This window comes from Somniosus microcephalus, chromosome 15 (genome assembly GCF_052327205.1).
Source record: "Somniosus microcephalus isolate GS21.2 chromosome 15, FLI_Smic_1.0, whole genome shotgun sequence".
NCBI classification, from domain to species: Eukaryota; Metazoa; Chordata; class Chondrichthyes; order Squaliformes; family Somniosidae; genus Somniosus; species Somniosus microcephalus.
In genome coordinates, this window is record NC_141001.1 from 54473837 (window position 1) to 54491186 (window position 17350).

The following is a 17350-nucleotide window of genomic DNA, read 5'->3' on the forward strand; positions in this document are numbered from 1 at the left end:
ACTCGATGGACCGAATGGCCTTCTTTTGTGCCATTATGACTCTATGGCCTAGAAATTGGGTATAGCCTCGCTTGAGGCGTTAGAACTGGCGAAGCGCTAAGTTTATAGCCAGACGAAAGTTATCGCTGCCTGGCGAGATATTGGGTTGCATCGCCCCCAAAGGGTCTTGAGGCGCTAATTCAGCCATTGCACGGTGCTCTTAAGGCGCAAAAGGTCAGGCGCTACTCAATATCGACGCGGACGGGCGCAGCGCAGGTGATCTCAATTACGGGAAACCACGAGACCTCCAGGCGCCGGCCGGCTCTTAAAGGGGTGGGTCAGTCAGCCTGAGCTTCAACACCCAACGCCCTCAGATTCGGCGCTCACCCTTGTCTGGCGGTACAAAGTTGTTCATCATGGAGAAGGTTAGACAGAGAGCAGAGCGCTTCAGCACTGAGGCTCTGGACCACTTGGTGGCTGCAGTTGAGCGCTGTCGAGAGGTCCTGTATCCGGATAATGGCAAGAGGCCGAATCAGAAGGCTTACCGACGATCTTGGAGGGAGGTTGCTGTGAGGGTCAACTTCAGCAGCATGGCGACCAGGACCCCTGTTCAGTGCAGGAAGAAATTCAACGACCTCACACGGATCGTTAGGGTGAGTGATGGTTTAGCAATCTTCTGATTCCCTCCATCTGCAGCTGACTTCGGGCACCCTGCTGCAATGATGCCCCAATGGCCATCTGTCAGCATGCACCCATGGCCCTTTCTGGGCACACACATGGACAGATGTCTCAAGGCCTCATGTAAGGGCTCTTGCACCATGGGGGGCATGCGATGATCTCTCAAGGCCTCATGTAAGGGCTCTTGCACCATGGGGGGCATGCGATGATCTCTCAAGGCCTCGTGTTACAGAATTTCCCCTTCTTTCCCCTGCAGTCCAAACTGGCCATGATCCGAAAGGAGCAGCGTCGAACCGGTGGTGGACCTCCACAAGTGGTCACTCTCACGGATCTGGAGGAGAGAGTGCACCAGATACTTGGAGGACGTCTGCCTGGTCCTGTGACCACTGCATCTGCCGACCCCATTACCGACAGCGAGGGTAAGACTCTCACCTTTTTCACCTGTTGCCTTCCACTTGGTCCCCCCGCCAGCATGCATCCTCAGTGTGCAGCCATGTCAGAGCCTTGCCGCAATCTGGCATGCCTTTCAGCAAAGCTGTCCTTTTGCTAAAGCCACTCTTCCACCTCACACTTTCAGATGAAGCAGCACCAACTCGGGATCAACGCGCTGAAGCTGCCAGTGCCAGTGCCACCGGAGGCGAGGACCAGGAGGAATCCGGACCAGCCGTTGCAGAATCCGGGGAGCTGACACATCTACAGACTGGGGATAGTAGTCCCCTGGAGGGGAGGGGGGGGCGCTGTGAGGATGAACCAGTTGCCGGACCAAGCGGCATGCAGCAACGCACGGGGGATAGGCAAGTTCGGCCACCGTCTCCCCGGAGGGCAAGGCAGGTCGTGATGACTGCTGCACAGAGTGCAGATGAGGTCCGTCGCCTGGCTGAGATGAGCAAACAGGCCCGGGTCAGACACACGGAGCTGATGGCTGCAGTGGAGAAGATGCCTGAGTCAATAGATTCATTGGCTAAGAGTATGTTGGACTTCGGGGCAACAATGGAGAGGACTCTCCAGGGCTTTGGGGCAACAATGGACAGGACTCTGCAGGTGTTCGGGGCAACAATGGACAGATCTATCCAGGGCTTCGGGGCAACAATGGACAGGACTATCCAGGGCTTCGGCCCAACAATGGAGAGGACTGTCCATGGCTTTGAGTCGGCTATGGAAAGGACTGTTCAGGGCTTCGGACAATCCCTGGAAAGGTCTGTGCAGGCCTTGTCCGAGGCAGTGGAGCGGTCGGCACCTGGCTTGTCCGAAGCAATGGGAAGAACTGTCCAGGCCTTCTCCGAAGCACTGGCACCTGGCACACAGGTCCTCACTGTTGCCACGCAGTCACTTGCTGGCCTCCTCCACAGCCAGATTGACGCAACGCGATCTCTCACTGTAGCCACCCTCTCTGCATCAGTTAGGATCACCCCGGGCCCTTCCAGTCCCATACAAGGCCAGCAATCAGTGGAGCATGCGATTGTGGCGGTAGAGCCGACCCGCGCCCCTCAGATAGCCAGTGTGTCGTCCGACCATGGTGCAGGTGTCCTCTCTCGGCAGGAGACCACTGCACATGCCAGCGCTGGGACGCCTGCATTGCAGCTGCCACCACCTGCAGGCCACACTGCTTCCAGCCATGGTCCCATCAAGCATCCTGCGTCCGTACCCTCCAAGCCCAGAGGTCGGCCAGGCCGTCCCTCAGGGGCTTCTGCGCTTCCAGACAGTCAGCAGGCGTCCCCCAGCCTTGAGGCCGCCACTGGGGTCCAATTACGTCGGAGCAGCAGGGAGGGAAGGGGCTGGGTGCAAAAGAGAAGTCGTTCTCCCTCAAGGGGCCAGTTGTAGAGTGAGGTGCTGAGACGTTTGTTTGTCCAAATGCAAGGGCACCCTCACCTGTTGTTATATTTGCAGAAGGTTTTTTGAGTTTTGCGGCTTTGCCGAACAGTTCACAGTTATTTTGAAAGTTATGGTTTCTGTTGACATTACGTTGTTTAGCTGTAATGAAAGACTTTTGTGCCAATAAACAGAAGTTTCAATGTGGCATGGTGCATGTGACTAGTTTCAGTGATGCTGGCATTCAGAGGCCCTCAAACATCCAAAGTGCGCATGAGTTAAGACTCTCATCATTCCGCCACAGGGGTCTCGACACGAGTGCAGATGAGCCTCTGACGTATGGCCCTTCCACTTTCACCAGCCCTTCCACCTTCCTCCTCCTCATCCTCATCATCCTCATCCTCCTCCTCCTCCTCCTCATCCGCCTCCTCCTCCTCCTCCTCCGCCTGCTCTTCCTCCTCCTCCTCCTCCTCCTCCTCCTCCGCCTGCTCTTCCTCCTCCTCCTCCTCCTCCTCCTCCGCCTGCTCTTCCTCCTCCTCCTCATACTCCTACTCCTCAGCCTGCTCTGCTGGTCGTTGAGGGACAGCTGGAATTGGCTGTGTGCGTCGAATCGCCAAGTTGTGGAGCATGCAGCAGACGACGACGATGTGTCCCACTTGCTGCGGCGCATACTGCAGGGATCCCCCCGAATCTTCCAGACATTGGAGACGCTGTTTGACAACACCAATAGTGTGCTGTTTACTGTGCCTGGTCGCCTGATGGCCGCTGCTGATCAGCTCTTCTGCTGGGGTGTCGGCCACACGGAGTGTTGTCATCAGCCATGGCCAGAGAGGATAGCCCTTGTCCCCAGTAAGCCAGCCTCGTCTTCGAGGCAGCCCCTCAAAAAGGTTACAAACTGAGGTCAGCCGCAGGATAAAGGCATCGTGGCTGCACCCTGGGAAATGCGCGGTGACTGCCATGATGATTTGGCGGTGGTCACAGACCAGCTGCATGTTGAGGGAGTGCAACCCCTTGCAGTTGCGGAAGTCCTAAGGATGATGGCATGGCGCCCTCAAAGCCAAGTGTGTGCTGTCACTCGCCCCCTGCACCATGGGGAAGTCCGCAATAGAAGCGACACCCTGCGCGCCCTCCGCCTGCTTGTGCAGGGTCCGAGGGAAAGTAATGAATTGACGCCTTCGCCTATAAAGGGCTTCTGTAACTTGCCGGATGCAACAGTGGACTGCAACCTGAGCGACAGTCGCAATGTCCCCAATGGCTGACTGAAAGGATCCGTTGGCATAAAAATGGAGGCCATCAGTCAGTTTAGCCATCACGGACAGAGAGGTTCTGCAGCGTTTACGCGGCTGCAGCTCATGACCAAACAGGTGGCACAGATCAGTAACAATGTCCCTCCACAATCGGAGCCTTCCCAAACACTGCTCCTCCGACATGTCAAGGCTTGTCACCTGCTGCCTAAAGACCCTCGCAGCTTCCCGTCGGATTGGCCAACCTCCATTGGCCCTCCTCCTTCTGGCCAATCCCGGCCCTCTCTCCCGCCTTCTCTCTGCCCCTTCACAGTGTTGGGCGATGAGGCCGTCGCCCTCCAAACAAGCTCTCATTCCGATGCCAGTTGGTCAAAAGGCTTTTAGGTGTAGTGCTGCAAGTGCTTCGGACAGGTTTGAAGGACCCAAGTACTGTAAAGCTACATTCCCAGAACTCCGCTCCACATTAGCTTGCCAACTCTCTCTGGCAACGATCGCAATGAGCAGGCCAAGTGGCAGAAGAATCTGCACAAAGCTGTCCCCTTTAAATAGCGCCCCCCTACTCCAAGAAGGGCCTGTTAGCCCTCCTTCGAACTGTCACTAATAGCGCTGGGCGCTAAGGCTCCGGGCGCCACCCAATATGCGCTCAGGCGCTCCTAGAAGGCGTTGCACACTGAAATGACGTCATGAACTGCTTGCGCTCGCGGGCGCGCGCAAACACTTAGCGCAGGCGTTAAATGTATAGTCAATATCCGAGTTGTCGCTATCTTCATAGCGCCCGCCCCAACATAGGGCATCGCCCCAATTCTAGGTCTCTTTAGGCGCTCAGCGCCGGCGCTACCAACCCAATTTCTAGGCCTATGACTCTATGAAGTGGATACCCTATCATCTTTTGTGATTTGAAACAAAACTGATCTCTAATCTGTCACATCTTGATTATAATGATACTGTTTTCCTTATTTTTTGATTCTCTTATTCCCTTTCTTAGTCTGGTGTCACAGAATGAGCCCACAAAACTTCAGCGCCTTCGGCTCAGAGTGATTGGTCGTAGTAAGAGATTCCAATCTCATGCAACTTGGAAGGGGCTGGAGGTATAAAGGTAGCATCTTACAAAATATCTCTTTTTCCTTTTCTCCCTTACTCTCGTTCTTCACTGCAGTGGGGGATGTAACTGTAAACCTAAGTAATAGGCTAAGCACAGGCAAGATAAAACAATCCATACAAGCAGGAAGAGGACCCTTCAGCTGAAAAGCCACGTTTGACTGCATTCTTTACACAGAACCTACTCATTGTCACTCATCTGGTTAGCCTCTAGTCTGAGTGCAGCTGTGTCGGGTTATCATGAAGTTGGCCAACACTTGCATTACTGTAGTCAGAGAGCCCTGATAAAATACTTGTGTTTGTGCCCATATTTCTGTCTCTGTCTACAATCTAACCAAACCCTCTTCATGGTTATGCTTCCTGGAAGTTCACTATGTTACATTTATGTACTTACATGGAATTTTATTAATCAAATTGGAAATGACGTCCCCACTTGCAGTAGTGGCTATTTGGGTGGTATTGGTTGTATGGACAGTGCTAGCTGGTTTTACAGTCGTGGTATCATTTGTCGTATTCATTTTTCTCTTGCTGTCAGATAAGATCTAAATCAATGACCTATAAGAAAAAAGAAAAGGCATTCAGTATATGCAAATAAACCAAACCCAAGTTATAGTCACATCACAAAATGGATCTGGGGAAATCATTCTATTTCCTACCATAGTCATTCCTCAGCGCAAGAACACATAATCCAGAAGAAAGATCTTCTGAAAACCAGACAACATTTTGAAAGGGTGAAATCTATCACATCCTCCATTCAAGCCGACTTGCTTTATGAGAATGATGAGGTTCTTGTCTCCCACTGCTCGTCCAATGGCCCATGCTAATCTAATCAGGGTGCTATCTTTCCCCAGTGTCTACACATTTAGGCCATCTCCCTTCTGTTTATTTTCTGTTATGGATCTTTTTAATCTGGAGATCAATACCGAGGTTTGCTCCAGTGGATGTTAATATAATATAGTTTATAATGCTATTGGAAGAGCTGCATTTTCCCCAGGTGGCCTGGCCAACATTCCCCCCTCAACTGATTCCACCAAAAGAATAGATTAACTGTCATTCTTCTCCCTGTTGGTTGTGGGACACTGCTGGCACAGAATGACTGCTGTGTATAGCTACAGTTATTGCACTTCAAAGTAATTCATGGTGTGAAGCACTTTGAAATGATTTAGCTTAAGGCACTATGTAGATGCAAATATTATAACACAATGAATTCCAAGCAGCTCTTCTGTCAAATGTTGTCAGGTTGCCTCTGTCCATGAGGTTGGAATGACAAAGAAAACAAGATCTTGTGATTATCAACTTTTAAAGGGAAGTGTTACAGATTTCAGAGACTCCCTTAGATATTGGTCCTGAATTTGCGGTCAGCATGATGGCGTACTCTCAGAGGATTTTTAAGTCTGGTGCAAACAGGCACAGGAAGCGTGTTGCACAGTGTAAGGGAACCGGATGAGAAAATTGTATTACAAAAAGATCTGTAACAAGACAATGCTATAATGGAAGATTTGTTTTAAGAGGTTTATCATAATGAAGTGTTTGTAAGCACACTGAATAAAGCAATAAATGAGTGGTTCGTAACTTTTTTTTAAATGAGAAGCTAATAATCAGAGTGTAAAGTAATGAGAGACTTGTATTGCCATAATGTGTTATAAGAGGTTTGTAACAACTGATGTTTGTGAATTTTGAATAAGCATACTTTGTTCTAATGAGAGATTTACATTGACAGCTTGTTACCATGAGAAGATTGCAGTTACAGAATTTATTATAATGGCAGCCTTTTAGCATTAGATTCCACTTCCTCTCTCCAACCTTGTATTTAAGTATGGAGCCTAAACAAGAGGGTAAACAAATTATTTTCTGACTTCTTGGGCAGCATTTTCCCAGCGGAGGCGAGATGGCAGCGGGAGAGCTGGTTGGCGGGTTCCGGTTCCGCTCCCGGCTGCAGCCGCTCTGTGAAAAGGATTTTCAGTAGATTGTCCTTGTTAAGCCCGCCCTGCAAGGTTTCCGGCCAATTAATAGGAAGCAGGTCTGATGACATAATTTGATGATACGTCATCAGCCGGTTTCCTTAAAGTTGCCATGTCCAAATTGATCTTGACAATTCTGCTGTCAGTATTTTACAGCATTGAGGTGCTGCAAACACTGACAAACCCTGCACAAAGGTGCACGGCTGCACTCAGGCTATCCCATGACTCCCTCCATATGCTGTCAGTCAGGTTCTCAGCACAAAGATAAATGTTTTGATTTACACAAAGATTGTCAGAATGTTAAAATAAATATTGCCCCATTATTTGTTGTTTGTTTTGAAGATTTCAGTTGCTGCCAAGCTACACTTTACTGCAGCTGATACTGTAAATGTAAATGTGATGTACTCCTGTCAGCTCGTAGTTGTACCACCACGAAGCTTAAGTCTGTGCTTTTTAATGAATGCTTGATATTGCCTTTTCTTTAATAAATCATACAAATCAGCAATCTCCTCTGTTTCCTGATTGGCTAAGAGTCAGGAAGTGAAAGGAACACCGCCCCATGTGACCCCAGGTTCGCAGACGCACAACGATGCGCCCCGGGATCCGGGGGCACTACGCTGCGCACAACTCTGCAGCGTTTGAAAGCAAGTTCTCAAAGGGGGGGTTTGCATGAGGTAAGTGCGGATTTCCTTCGGATGTTGGCGGCATACTCCTTAGCTACACCGGCGATTGTGAATTCAGGGCCATTCTCCCTGGTTAACATCACTGGTCTGGCCCATAATAAGACCCACATCCCTCACATTCAGTTTAATTTTGCAACCCAGTATCCAGACAGACAATAGCATTGCACAGAAGTGTAACACTAAGACCCCCTTGTTATCTGAGCTGGAGATTGTGATCCTTACACATGCCCTCACATGCACTTCACCAATCTTCCAAAAGGTGGACTGATTAACACCTTAGTGAGATGAGGCCAGATACAAATTGTTAAGCTGCTTTATTTTACTATGTAAGTGAACCTACAGAGTAACAGTTATAGAAAATCTCATTTTAATATAACTTGCATGTCTGAAACTCCTCTCTCCACTATTTTAGCAGAACTATTGACCTACTTACCGTTAGCATTTATACGTTGGTGTAACGTTAGGGCCTCTGTGCATTTTCGCAGTCTATTAAGAGTATAGGTACAGTAATGTATCTCATAGATAGGAGACATCACTGACAGCCAATTGGCAGTTGGCAATAAGAATAAGTAAAACTATCCTTCTGGGGCGGGGGGTGGGGGCTACTCATAAGAAACTTAAAATAGACAAATAGGTATTTTTTCCCCCCTCCTATATTGAAGATAGTGAATCTTGCTGACATACAGTTCCACAGGCACTGGCAGCTCTCTGGTACCTCACCCAAATGGCCTTTCTCAGTGAATGGGAATCGTGAGTGTTAAAGAAAGAAAGACTTACATTTATAAGCAGGCATTTCAATCATGAAGGCAATACAGATCCTGTCCTCACCCAATGTCCAATCATGCACTTTCCAGCAGGATTCACTGGGTGGCAACTAAGAGTGTGAACAGCAGCTAACTGTTTTCCTCTCTTTAACCCGAATATACTGAGGCCAAATCAGATCAACTAACTCAGCACAAAGCAGGAATCAAACTTGGTACTTTTTGGTCTGTGTGGCTCAGTAACACCGCTGAAGCATTGAGTAGCTTGACCCTGTGCAGTGCAACAGTATGTAGGCAGGCTCACTCATAATGCAAATATTGTGCTGTCAGATCCCTTCAGTACAGGACAGTATATATTCATCCCTGCACAATAATTTAATTTTAACGGAAAGACTGATTTTTCACTTAACAAGTTGGGTTTGTTTACCAATGCTGATTCCCTTGAGAAGGTGCAATATAAGGCAACCAAGATAATTCTATGGATTAGAAGTATATGTTATGAGAATAGGTTGAGTTGGATGAAGGGACCGAGTGTACTGTAGCCAAATTTGCTGATGATACAAAGATAGGTGGGAAAGCAAGTTGTGAGGAGGACACAAAAAGTCTGCAAAGGGATATAGATAGGTTAAGTGAGTGGGAAAAAATTGGCAGATGGAGTATAATGTGGGAAAATGTGAGGTTATCCACTTTGGTAGTAAGAATAAAAAAGCAAATTATTATTTAAATGGAGAGACTACAAAATGTTGTGGTACAGAGGGATCTGGGGGTCCTCGTACATGAAATACAAAAAGTTAGCATGCAGGTACAGCAAGTAATTAAGAAGGCAAATGGAACATTGGCCCTTATTGCAAGGGGGATGGAGTATAAAAGTAGGGAAGTCTTGCTACAACTGTACAGGGCGCTGGTGAGACCATATCTGGAGTACTGCATACAGTTTTGGTCTCCTTATTTAAGGAGGGATATACTTGCATTGGAGGCAGTTCAGAGAAGGTTCAATAGGTTAATTCCTGAAATGAAGGGGTTGTCTTATGAGGAAAGGTTGAGCAGGTTAGGCCTATACTCATTGGAGTTTAGAAGAATGAGAGGTGATCTTATTGAAACATATAAGATTCTGAGAGGGCTTGACAGGGTAGATGCAGGGAGGATGTTTCCCCTTGTGGGGGAATCTAGAACTCGGGGGCATAGTTTCAATATAAGGGGGTCGCCCATTTAAAATGGAGATGAGGAGGAATTTCTTCTCTCGGCAGCAGCGGACCTGCGGGAAACTCGGCGGCGAGGCTATAAAGAGGCAGCAGAGACCAGGTAGGCCTCAGAGCAGTAGCGGCGGACCTACGGGAAACTCGGCGGCGAGGCTACAAAGAGGCAGCAGAGACCAGGTAGGCCTCAGAGCGGCAGCAGCGGACCTGCAGGAAACTCGGCGGCGAGGCTATAAAGAGGTGGCAGAGACCAGGTAGGCCTCAGAGCGGCAGCGGCGGACCTGCGGGAAACTCGGCGGCGAGGCTATAAAGAGGCGGCAGAGACCAGGTAGGCGTACCAATCTCCAATCTCCAATCTCAGAGAGGGAGAGAAGTAAAAAGTAATCGAAGTGTGATGTCACCAGAAAGCAGGTAAGTTTTGGTTGGTGAGTATTTCTCTCTTTTTTAAACTTTAACTCTGTGGTTTATAGTTTCTTAGCTCTCTGTGGTGTAGCGGGGACTGTTTGTAAACCAGGTCCCTTAAATATATCATTTAACTGTAGTGTAATTGGCGGGATTGATTTGATTTAATTTATTTTGAATTAAGTAAAGGGTAAGTCATGAGAGGAGAGCACGGCCCCGTGGTATGTTCCTCCTGCGCTATGTGGAAACTCAAGGACACTTCCTGTGTCCCTGACAACCATGTGTGCAGGAAGTGTATACAGCTGCAGCTACTGGCAGACCGCATTGCGGCGCTGGAGCTGCGATTGGATACATTCTGGACCATTCGCGATGCTGAGGACATTGTGGATATCACATTTAAGCAGTTGGTCACACCGCAGGTAAAGGTTGCACAGGCAGAAAGGGAATGGGTGGCCAACAGGCAGAGTAGTAGGCGCAGGCAGGTAGTGCAGGGGTCCCCTGTGGCCATCCCCCTCTCAAACAGATATACCACTTTGGATACTGATGGGGGGGGGATGGCTTACCAGAGGAAGGCAGCAGCAGCCAACTTCCTGGCACCAGGGGTGGTTCTGCTGCACAGGACGGGAGGAAAAAGAGTGGGAGAGCTATAGTGATAGGGGATTCTATTGTAAGGGGAATAGATAGGCGTTTCTGCGGCCAGAAACGAGACTCCAGGATGGTGTGTTGCCTCCCTGGTGCAAGGGTCAAGGATGTCTCAGAGCGGTTGCAGAACATTTTGGAAGGGGAGGGTGAACAGCCAGTTGTCGTGGTGCATATAGGTACTAACGATATAGGTAAAAACTGGGATGAGGTCCTAAAAGCTGTATATAGGGAGTTAGGAGGTAAATTAAAAAATAGGACCTCAAAGGTAGTAATCTCAGGATTGCTACCAGTGCCACGTGCTAGTCAGAGTAGAAATAGAAGGATATTTCAGATGAATACATGGCTAGAGGAATGGTGCAAGGGGGAGGGATTCAAATTCCTGGGACATTGGAACTGGTTCTGGGGGAGGTGGGACCAGTACAAAACGGACGGTTTGCACCTGGGCAGGGCCGGGACCGATGTCCTAGGGGGAGTGTTTGCTAGTGCTCTGGGGGAGGGTTTAAACTAAAATGGCAGGGGGTTGGGAACCTGAGTGGGGAGACAGAGGAAAGGGAAACAAGGATAAAAGAAAAAGATAGGAAGGAGAAAAACAAAAGTGGCAGACAGAGAAATCAAGGGTTTAAATCAAACATGGCCACAGTAAATAATAATTTTAAAAGATCTAAGAGTGTTAAAAAAAAAGCCTGAAGGCTTTGTATCTTAATGCGAGGAGCATTCGTAATAAGGTGGATGAATTAGCTGCACAAATAGAGATAAACGAATGTGATATGATTGGGATTACGGAAACATGGCTCCAGGGTGACCAAGGCTGGGAACTCAACATCCAGGGGTATTCAATATTCAGGAAAGATAGGCAAAAAGGAAAAGGAGGTGGGGTAGCATTGCTGGTTAAAGAGGGGATTAACACAATTGTAAGGAAAGATATTAGCTCTGATGATGTGGAATCTGCATGGGTAGAACTGAGAAATACCAAGGGGCAGAAAACATTAGTGGGCATGGTATATAGACCTCCAAACAGTAATGCGGAGGTCGGGGATGGCATTAAAAGGGAAATTAGAGAAGCGTGCAATAAGGGCACAGCAGTTATAATGGGTGACTTTAATCTACATATAGATTGGGCTAACCAAATTAGTAACAATATTGTGGAGGAGGAATTCCTGTAGTGTATACGGGATGGTTTCCTGGACCAATATGACGAGGAACCAACTAGAGATCAGGCCATCTTAGACTGGGTATTATGTAATGAGAAAGGATTCATTAGCAATCTTGTTGTGCGAGGCCCCTTTGGTCGGAGCGATCATAATATGATAGAATTCTTCATTAAGATGGAGAGTGAAGTAGTTGACTCTGAGACTAGGGTCCTGAATTCAAATAAAGGAAACTACGATGGTATGAGGCGCGAGTTGGGTAGGATTGATTGGGGAATGTCATTCAAAGGGTTGACAGTGGATAGGCAATGGGAAACATTCAAAGATCGCATGGATGAACTACAGAATTTGTTCATCCCAGTTTGGCATAAAAATAAAACAAAAAAGGTGACTCAATCGTGGCTAACAAGGGAAATTAGAGATAGCATAAGATCCAAGGAGAGGACATATAAATTGGCCAGAAAAAGCAGTAAACTTGAGGATTGGGAGCAGTTTAGGATTCAACAAAGGAGGACAAAGGAATTAATTAAGAGGGGGGAAATAGAGTATGAGAGTAAGCTTGCAGGGAACATAAAAACTGACTGTAAAAGCTTTTATAGATATGTGAAGAGAAAAAGATTGGTGAAGTCAAGTGTAGGTCCCTTGCAGTCAGAATCAGGGGAATTTATAATGGGGAACAAAGACATGGCAGACCAATTAAATACATACTTTGGCTCTGTCTTCACAAAGCAGGAGACAATAACGTCCCAGAACTGTCGTGGAACACAGGGTCTAATGAAAGGGAGGAACTGATAGAAATCAGTATTTGTAGGGAAATGGTGTTAGAGAAATTGACGGGATTGAAGGCCGATAAATCCCCAGGGCCTGATAATCTACATCCTAGAGTACTTAAGGAAGTGGCCCTAGAAATAGTAGATGCATTGCTGGTCATCTTCCAAAATTCAATGGACTCTGGAACAGTACCCATGGATTGGCTGGTAGCTAATGTTACCCCACTGTTCAAAAAAAGGTGGTAGAGAGAAAACGGGGAATTACAGACCGGTAATCCTGACATTGGGAGTGGGGAAAATGCTAGACTCCATTATAAAAGATGTAATAGCAGAGCACTTGGAAAACAGTGACCGGATCGGACAAAGTCAACATGGATTTACAAAAGGTAAATCGTGCTTGACTAATCTACTGGAATTTTTTGAGGATGTAACTGGTAAAATAAATGCGGGAGAACTGGTGGATGTGGTGTATTTGGACTTTTGAAAGGCTTTTGATAAGGTCCCGCATAAGAGATTAGCGTGTAAAGTTAAGGCACATGGGATTAAGGGGGAAGGTATTGACTTGGATAGAGAACTGGTTTGCAGACAGAAAGCAAAGAGTTGGAACAAACAGCTCTTTTTCCGAGTGGCAGGCAGTGACTAGTGGGGTACCGCAGGGATGGGTCTTTGGACCCCAGCTATTCACAATATATATTAAAGATCTGGACGAGGGAACTAGATGTAATATCTCCAAATTTGCAGACCACACAAAGCTGGGTGGGCGTGTGTGCTTTGAGGAGGATGCTGAGAAACTCCAGTATGATTTGGACAGGTTGGGTGATTGGGCAGATGTATGGCAGATGCAGTATAATGTGGATAAATGCGAGGTTATCCACTTTGGTGTCAAAAACAGGAAGGCAGATTATTATCTGAATGGCAATAGATTGGGAGAAGGAAAGTGCAATGAGACCTGGGCGTCCTTGTGCACCAGTCGCTGAAGGTAAGCATGCAGGTGCAGCAGGCAGTTAAGAAGGCAAATGGTATGTTGGCCTTCGTAGCGAGAGAGTTTGAGTACAGGAACAAGGATGTCTTGCTGCAGTTGTACAGGGCCTTGGTGAGACCACATCTTGAGTATTGTGTGCAGTTTTGGTCACCTTATCTGAGGAAGGATGTTCTTGCCATGGAAGGAGTGCAGCGAAGATTCACCAGGCTGATACCTGGGATGGCAGGAATGATGTATGAGGACAGATTGGGTCGATTGGGCTTATACTCACTGGAGTTTAGAAGAATGAAAGGGGATCTCATTGAAACTTATAAAATTCTAACAGGACTAGACAGACTAGATGCAGTAAGGATGTTCCCGATGGTCGGGGAGTCCAGAACCAGGGGTCACAGTCCAAGGATAAGGGGTAAGCCATTTAGGACAGAGATGAGGAGGAATTTCTTCACCCAGAGAGTGGTGAACCTGTGGAATTCTCTACCACAGAAGGCTGTAGAGGCCAATTCATTAAATATATTCAAGAAGGAGTTGGATATATTTCTTAAGGCTAAAGGGATCAAGGGATATGGGGAGAAAGCAAGGACAGGGTACTGAATTTGGATGATCAGCCATGATCGCATTGAATGGCGAAGCAGGCTCGAGGGGCCGAATGGGCTAGTCCTGCTCCTATCTTCTATGTTTCTATATTTCTATGTTTCTCTCAGAGGGTCGTGAATCTTTGGAATTCTCTACCCCAGAGAGGTGTGGAGGCAGAGTCATTGGCCTAGAAATACGGTGGCGCCCCATTTGGGGTGCCAAGCTCGCCTGGGTGCCGGAATTACCGCTGCGAACGGAGCCGTTTGCACCATCCCGATATTCAGTTTCAGCGCCCCAAACGGAAGTGTGGCGCTGCTTGAGGCGCCCCGCGTCCCTCTTGGGGCGCTGAAACTGAATATCGCAGCGCAACGTGCCGCAGCGCCACATGCTGCGGCACGGCGCGCTGCGGTACTGCAAGCCTGCCTCCACTTCTTAAAGGGGAGGGGCCTGCACCAGCGCGATCCGAGATCGCGACTGCCGGCAAAAGAGCCCGGCACCGAGGAGAAGTGCCGGGCTCTTGGGACACAGCCGGCACTGCCCGGCGGGGGGGAGCTCAGGAGGCCGGGGACAGCGGCGCAAGGAGGTGCTGGCAGGCGGCCAGCAAAAAAAATGTCCGCCCCGCACCTCCCCTTTAATTAGCGCCACTACCGCCGCAGGTAGGCCCCCCTGACCTGGTCGCAAATTGCGACCGGCATTACAGCGGGGGGGCGCGACCAAATATCGCGATCGGGGCAGTAGCGGGGTGCTGCGCACACCGATGATGTCATCGGTGGCGGTGCAGCGCTACAGGCTAACGCCGCCATTAGCGCCCCGCTTAATATCGCGGGAGGCCTGGCCAGTGGCGCTAAAGCCCTCTTTAGGCGCTAACTGGTGGTGCAGCCCACCGAATTTCTAGGCCATTGAATATATTCAAGGTGGAGATAGAGAGATATTTGAGCTATGGGGGAGTCAAGGGTTATGGGGAGCGGGTGGGAAAGTGAAGTTGAGGCCAAGATCAGATCAGCCATGATCTTATTGAATGGCGGAGCAGGCTCGAGGAGCCAAATGGCCTACTCCTGCTCCTATTTCTTATGTTCTTATGTTCTTATAAGTTCGGCTTGTATGTTATGGAATAGATCAGATTTTGAAATAACGCAATTTTCAACATTAAATGAAGGAGATTAAAAAATTGATCCAAATTGCTCACCATAATGAGAGGATCACATCTCGGGGGAAATCAAAAATTGTCATTAGTAAGAATCAGGGAAGCCAGGTGGAGCTTATTCACATAAAGGGTAATAGACTTGGGGAATATGTTACTAAAGAAGGACATTGAAGCAAATGATATATCGTAAACTAGCTGGGGAGCCCCACGTTGCGAGGGCAATTTTGGGGCGCTTGGTCTCCCTGCCCCTGTGTGTCCCCCCTCTCCCTGTCATGTCCTCTCCCTGTCCTATCCCTCCCTTCCCTCCCCTCCCCTGTCTCCCTCTCCTCCCCTCCCCCACTCCCCCGCTCCCCTCTGTCCCTCTCTCCGGCCCCTCCCCCTGCCTAGCGCCTGAGGTCCGGTGCCGTTCCGATAGCGGGAATGCTGAGCGGCGCATGCGCGGTCAGTGCGGGCGGCGCGAGCCCCCCGCGATTTCCCGAGGCTCGCCCCCCCCGCGATTTCCCGAGGCTACCCCCCTCCCTCCCCCCGCGATTTCCCGAGGCTCTCCCCCCCGCGATTTCCCAAGGCTCTCCCCCCCCCGCGATTTCCCGAGGCTCTCCCCCCCCCGTGATTTCCCGAGGCTCTCCCCCCCCCGTGATTTCCCGAGGCTCTCCCCCCCCCCGCGATTTCCCGAGGCTCTCCCCCCCCTCGCGATTTCCCGAGGCTCTTCCCCCCCCCTATTAAATTGTTATTTAATTCCCTAACACATCATTAAAATATTTACCTTAGTTCCCTAACACACAGAAAGTGTGGGGGAAAAAATTGTGAAAAATCAAGATGGCGGCCACTCACCTCGGTTCAGAAGGATAAGGCCCGCCCACACACGCACCGATTGGTCGACCGGTCAGGTCACCGAAGCGTAGGATTGGTCAATCGTCGAGTCACTCGACACTCAACTGTAGGAAGGAACCCGCCGTCCGATTGGTGGACCTCGACGTCACATGGTCGCTAATGAGATGCTAATGAGCGGAACGCTGAACGTTTTTGGGATACCGCGGGCGGGATTTTGGTCCGGCCGAAATGTAAATACGCCTATGACCGGTCCGGAATCGCAAGCTTTCTTTTGAGGCGACGCGCACGTCGGTACGCTCTGTAACTTTCAAACGTATAGAGAACGGACAGACATCGGGACAGACAGAAGAGCCGCTTTATATATATAGATGAGTTCAAGGAGCAACCAGATATGTTTTTGGACACAAAAGTGATTGACAGAAAGAAAGACTTGGATTTATATAGCGCCTTTCACAACCTCAGGATGTCCCAAAGTGCTTTACAGCCAATTAAGTACTTTTGAAGTGTAATCACTGTTGTAATGTAGAAAACACGGCAGCCAATTTGCACATAGCAAACTCCCACAAACAGCAATGAAATAAATGACCAGATCATCCATTTGAGGGATAAATGTTGTTAGGGCACCAGGAGAACTTCCCTGCACTTCTTCAAGTAAAGTTGTGTGAACTTTTATGTCCAGCTGAGAGGGCAGGCACAGCCTTGATTTAACGTCTCATCTGAAAGACGGCACCTCCGACAGCATAGCACTCCCTCAGTACTGCACAGAATTGTCAGCCTAGCTTATGTGCTCAAGTCTGACTCAGAGGTGAGAGTGTTTCCAGTGAACCAAGGCTGACACCTTGATTGAGGGGTATGGTAAGAAAGGTGGATCGGTAAAGCTAAGATTAAACTAAAAAGATTTGGTTTGTTAGAGTTAATGTCCTTTTCTAGTTCCTGAAAATTCTTGTGTTCTTCTGATTTTGTTGTGAATAAATTAAAGTAATAGTCCAGCTCACAGAGATGGTAATTAGGTTGTCAAGAGCTCTGGGAGATAAACACAGAGCATTCAAAATACAACTAGAATGGGATGTAAATCTCCCTCATGACACTTGTGCAATGATCCATCCTCATGACAACTGTTGCTATGACAGTAGGGGCTGGGCTATATGGACACTGGATCTCAGAGCTGCTGAGTTTTCATGATACCACAGTTAAGATCAATTATAAAGTCTTAGGGTAATTCATTACTGATGCTGAAGAGCCTGATGGGATCTTTAGCCATACTACCAGCTAATAGTAAACATCTATCTCTTATTTTAGAAAAGATATTTGGCAGGGAGGTGCTTAAGATGTCCTTCAGCTGAGACCTTCTTATTGGTATCAGCTTGGCTAGTGTTAATTTTCTTAATTGATAGCACTTTTGTTTCTAACTCAGTCAGCTGGTTTGGATTCAAAGCCCCACTCCAAGAC

General features: G+C 48.5%; 1 protein-coding gene across 1 annotated transcript in view; it reads right to left on the bottom strand.

The window, feature by feature from the left end:
• Positions 1 to 17350, bottom strand: part of syt8 (synaptotagmin VIII) — a 150314-nt gene that overhangs the window by 83157 nt on the left and 49807 nt on the right. Inside the window, exon 2 of the mRNA XM_086007813.1 lies at positions 5203 to 5363. Coding sequence (XP_085863939.1) covers positions 5203 to 5326 — 124 coding nt within the window. The 5' untranslated portion in view covers positions 5327 to 5363. The remainder of the gene's footprint in view (positions 1 to 5202; positions 5364 to 17350) is intronic.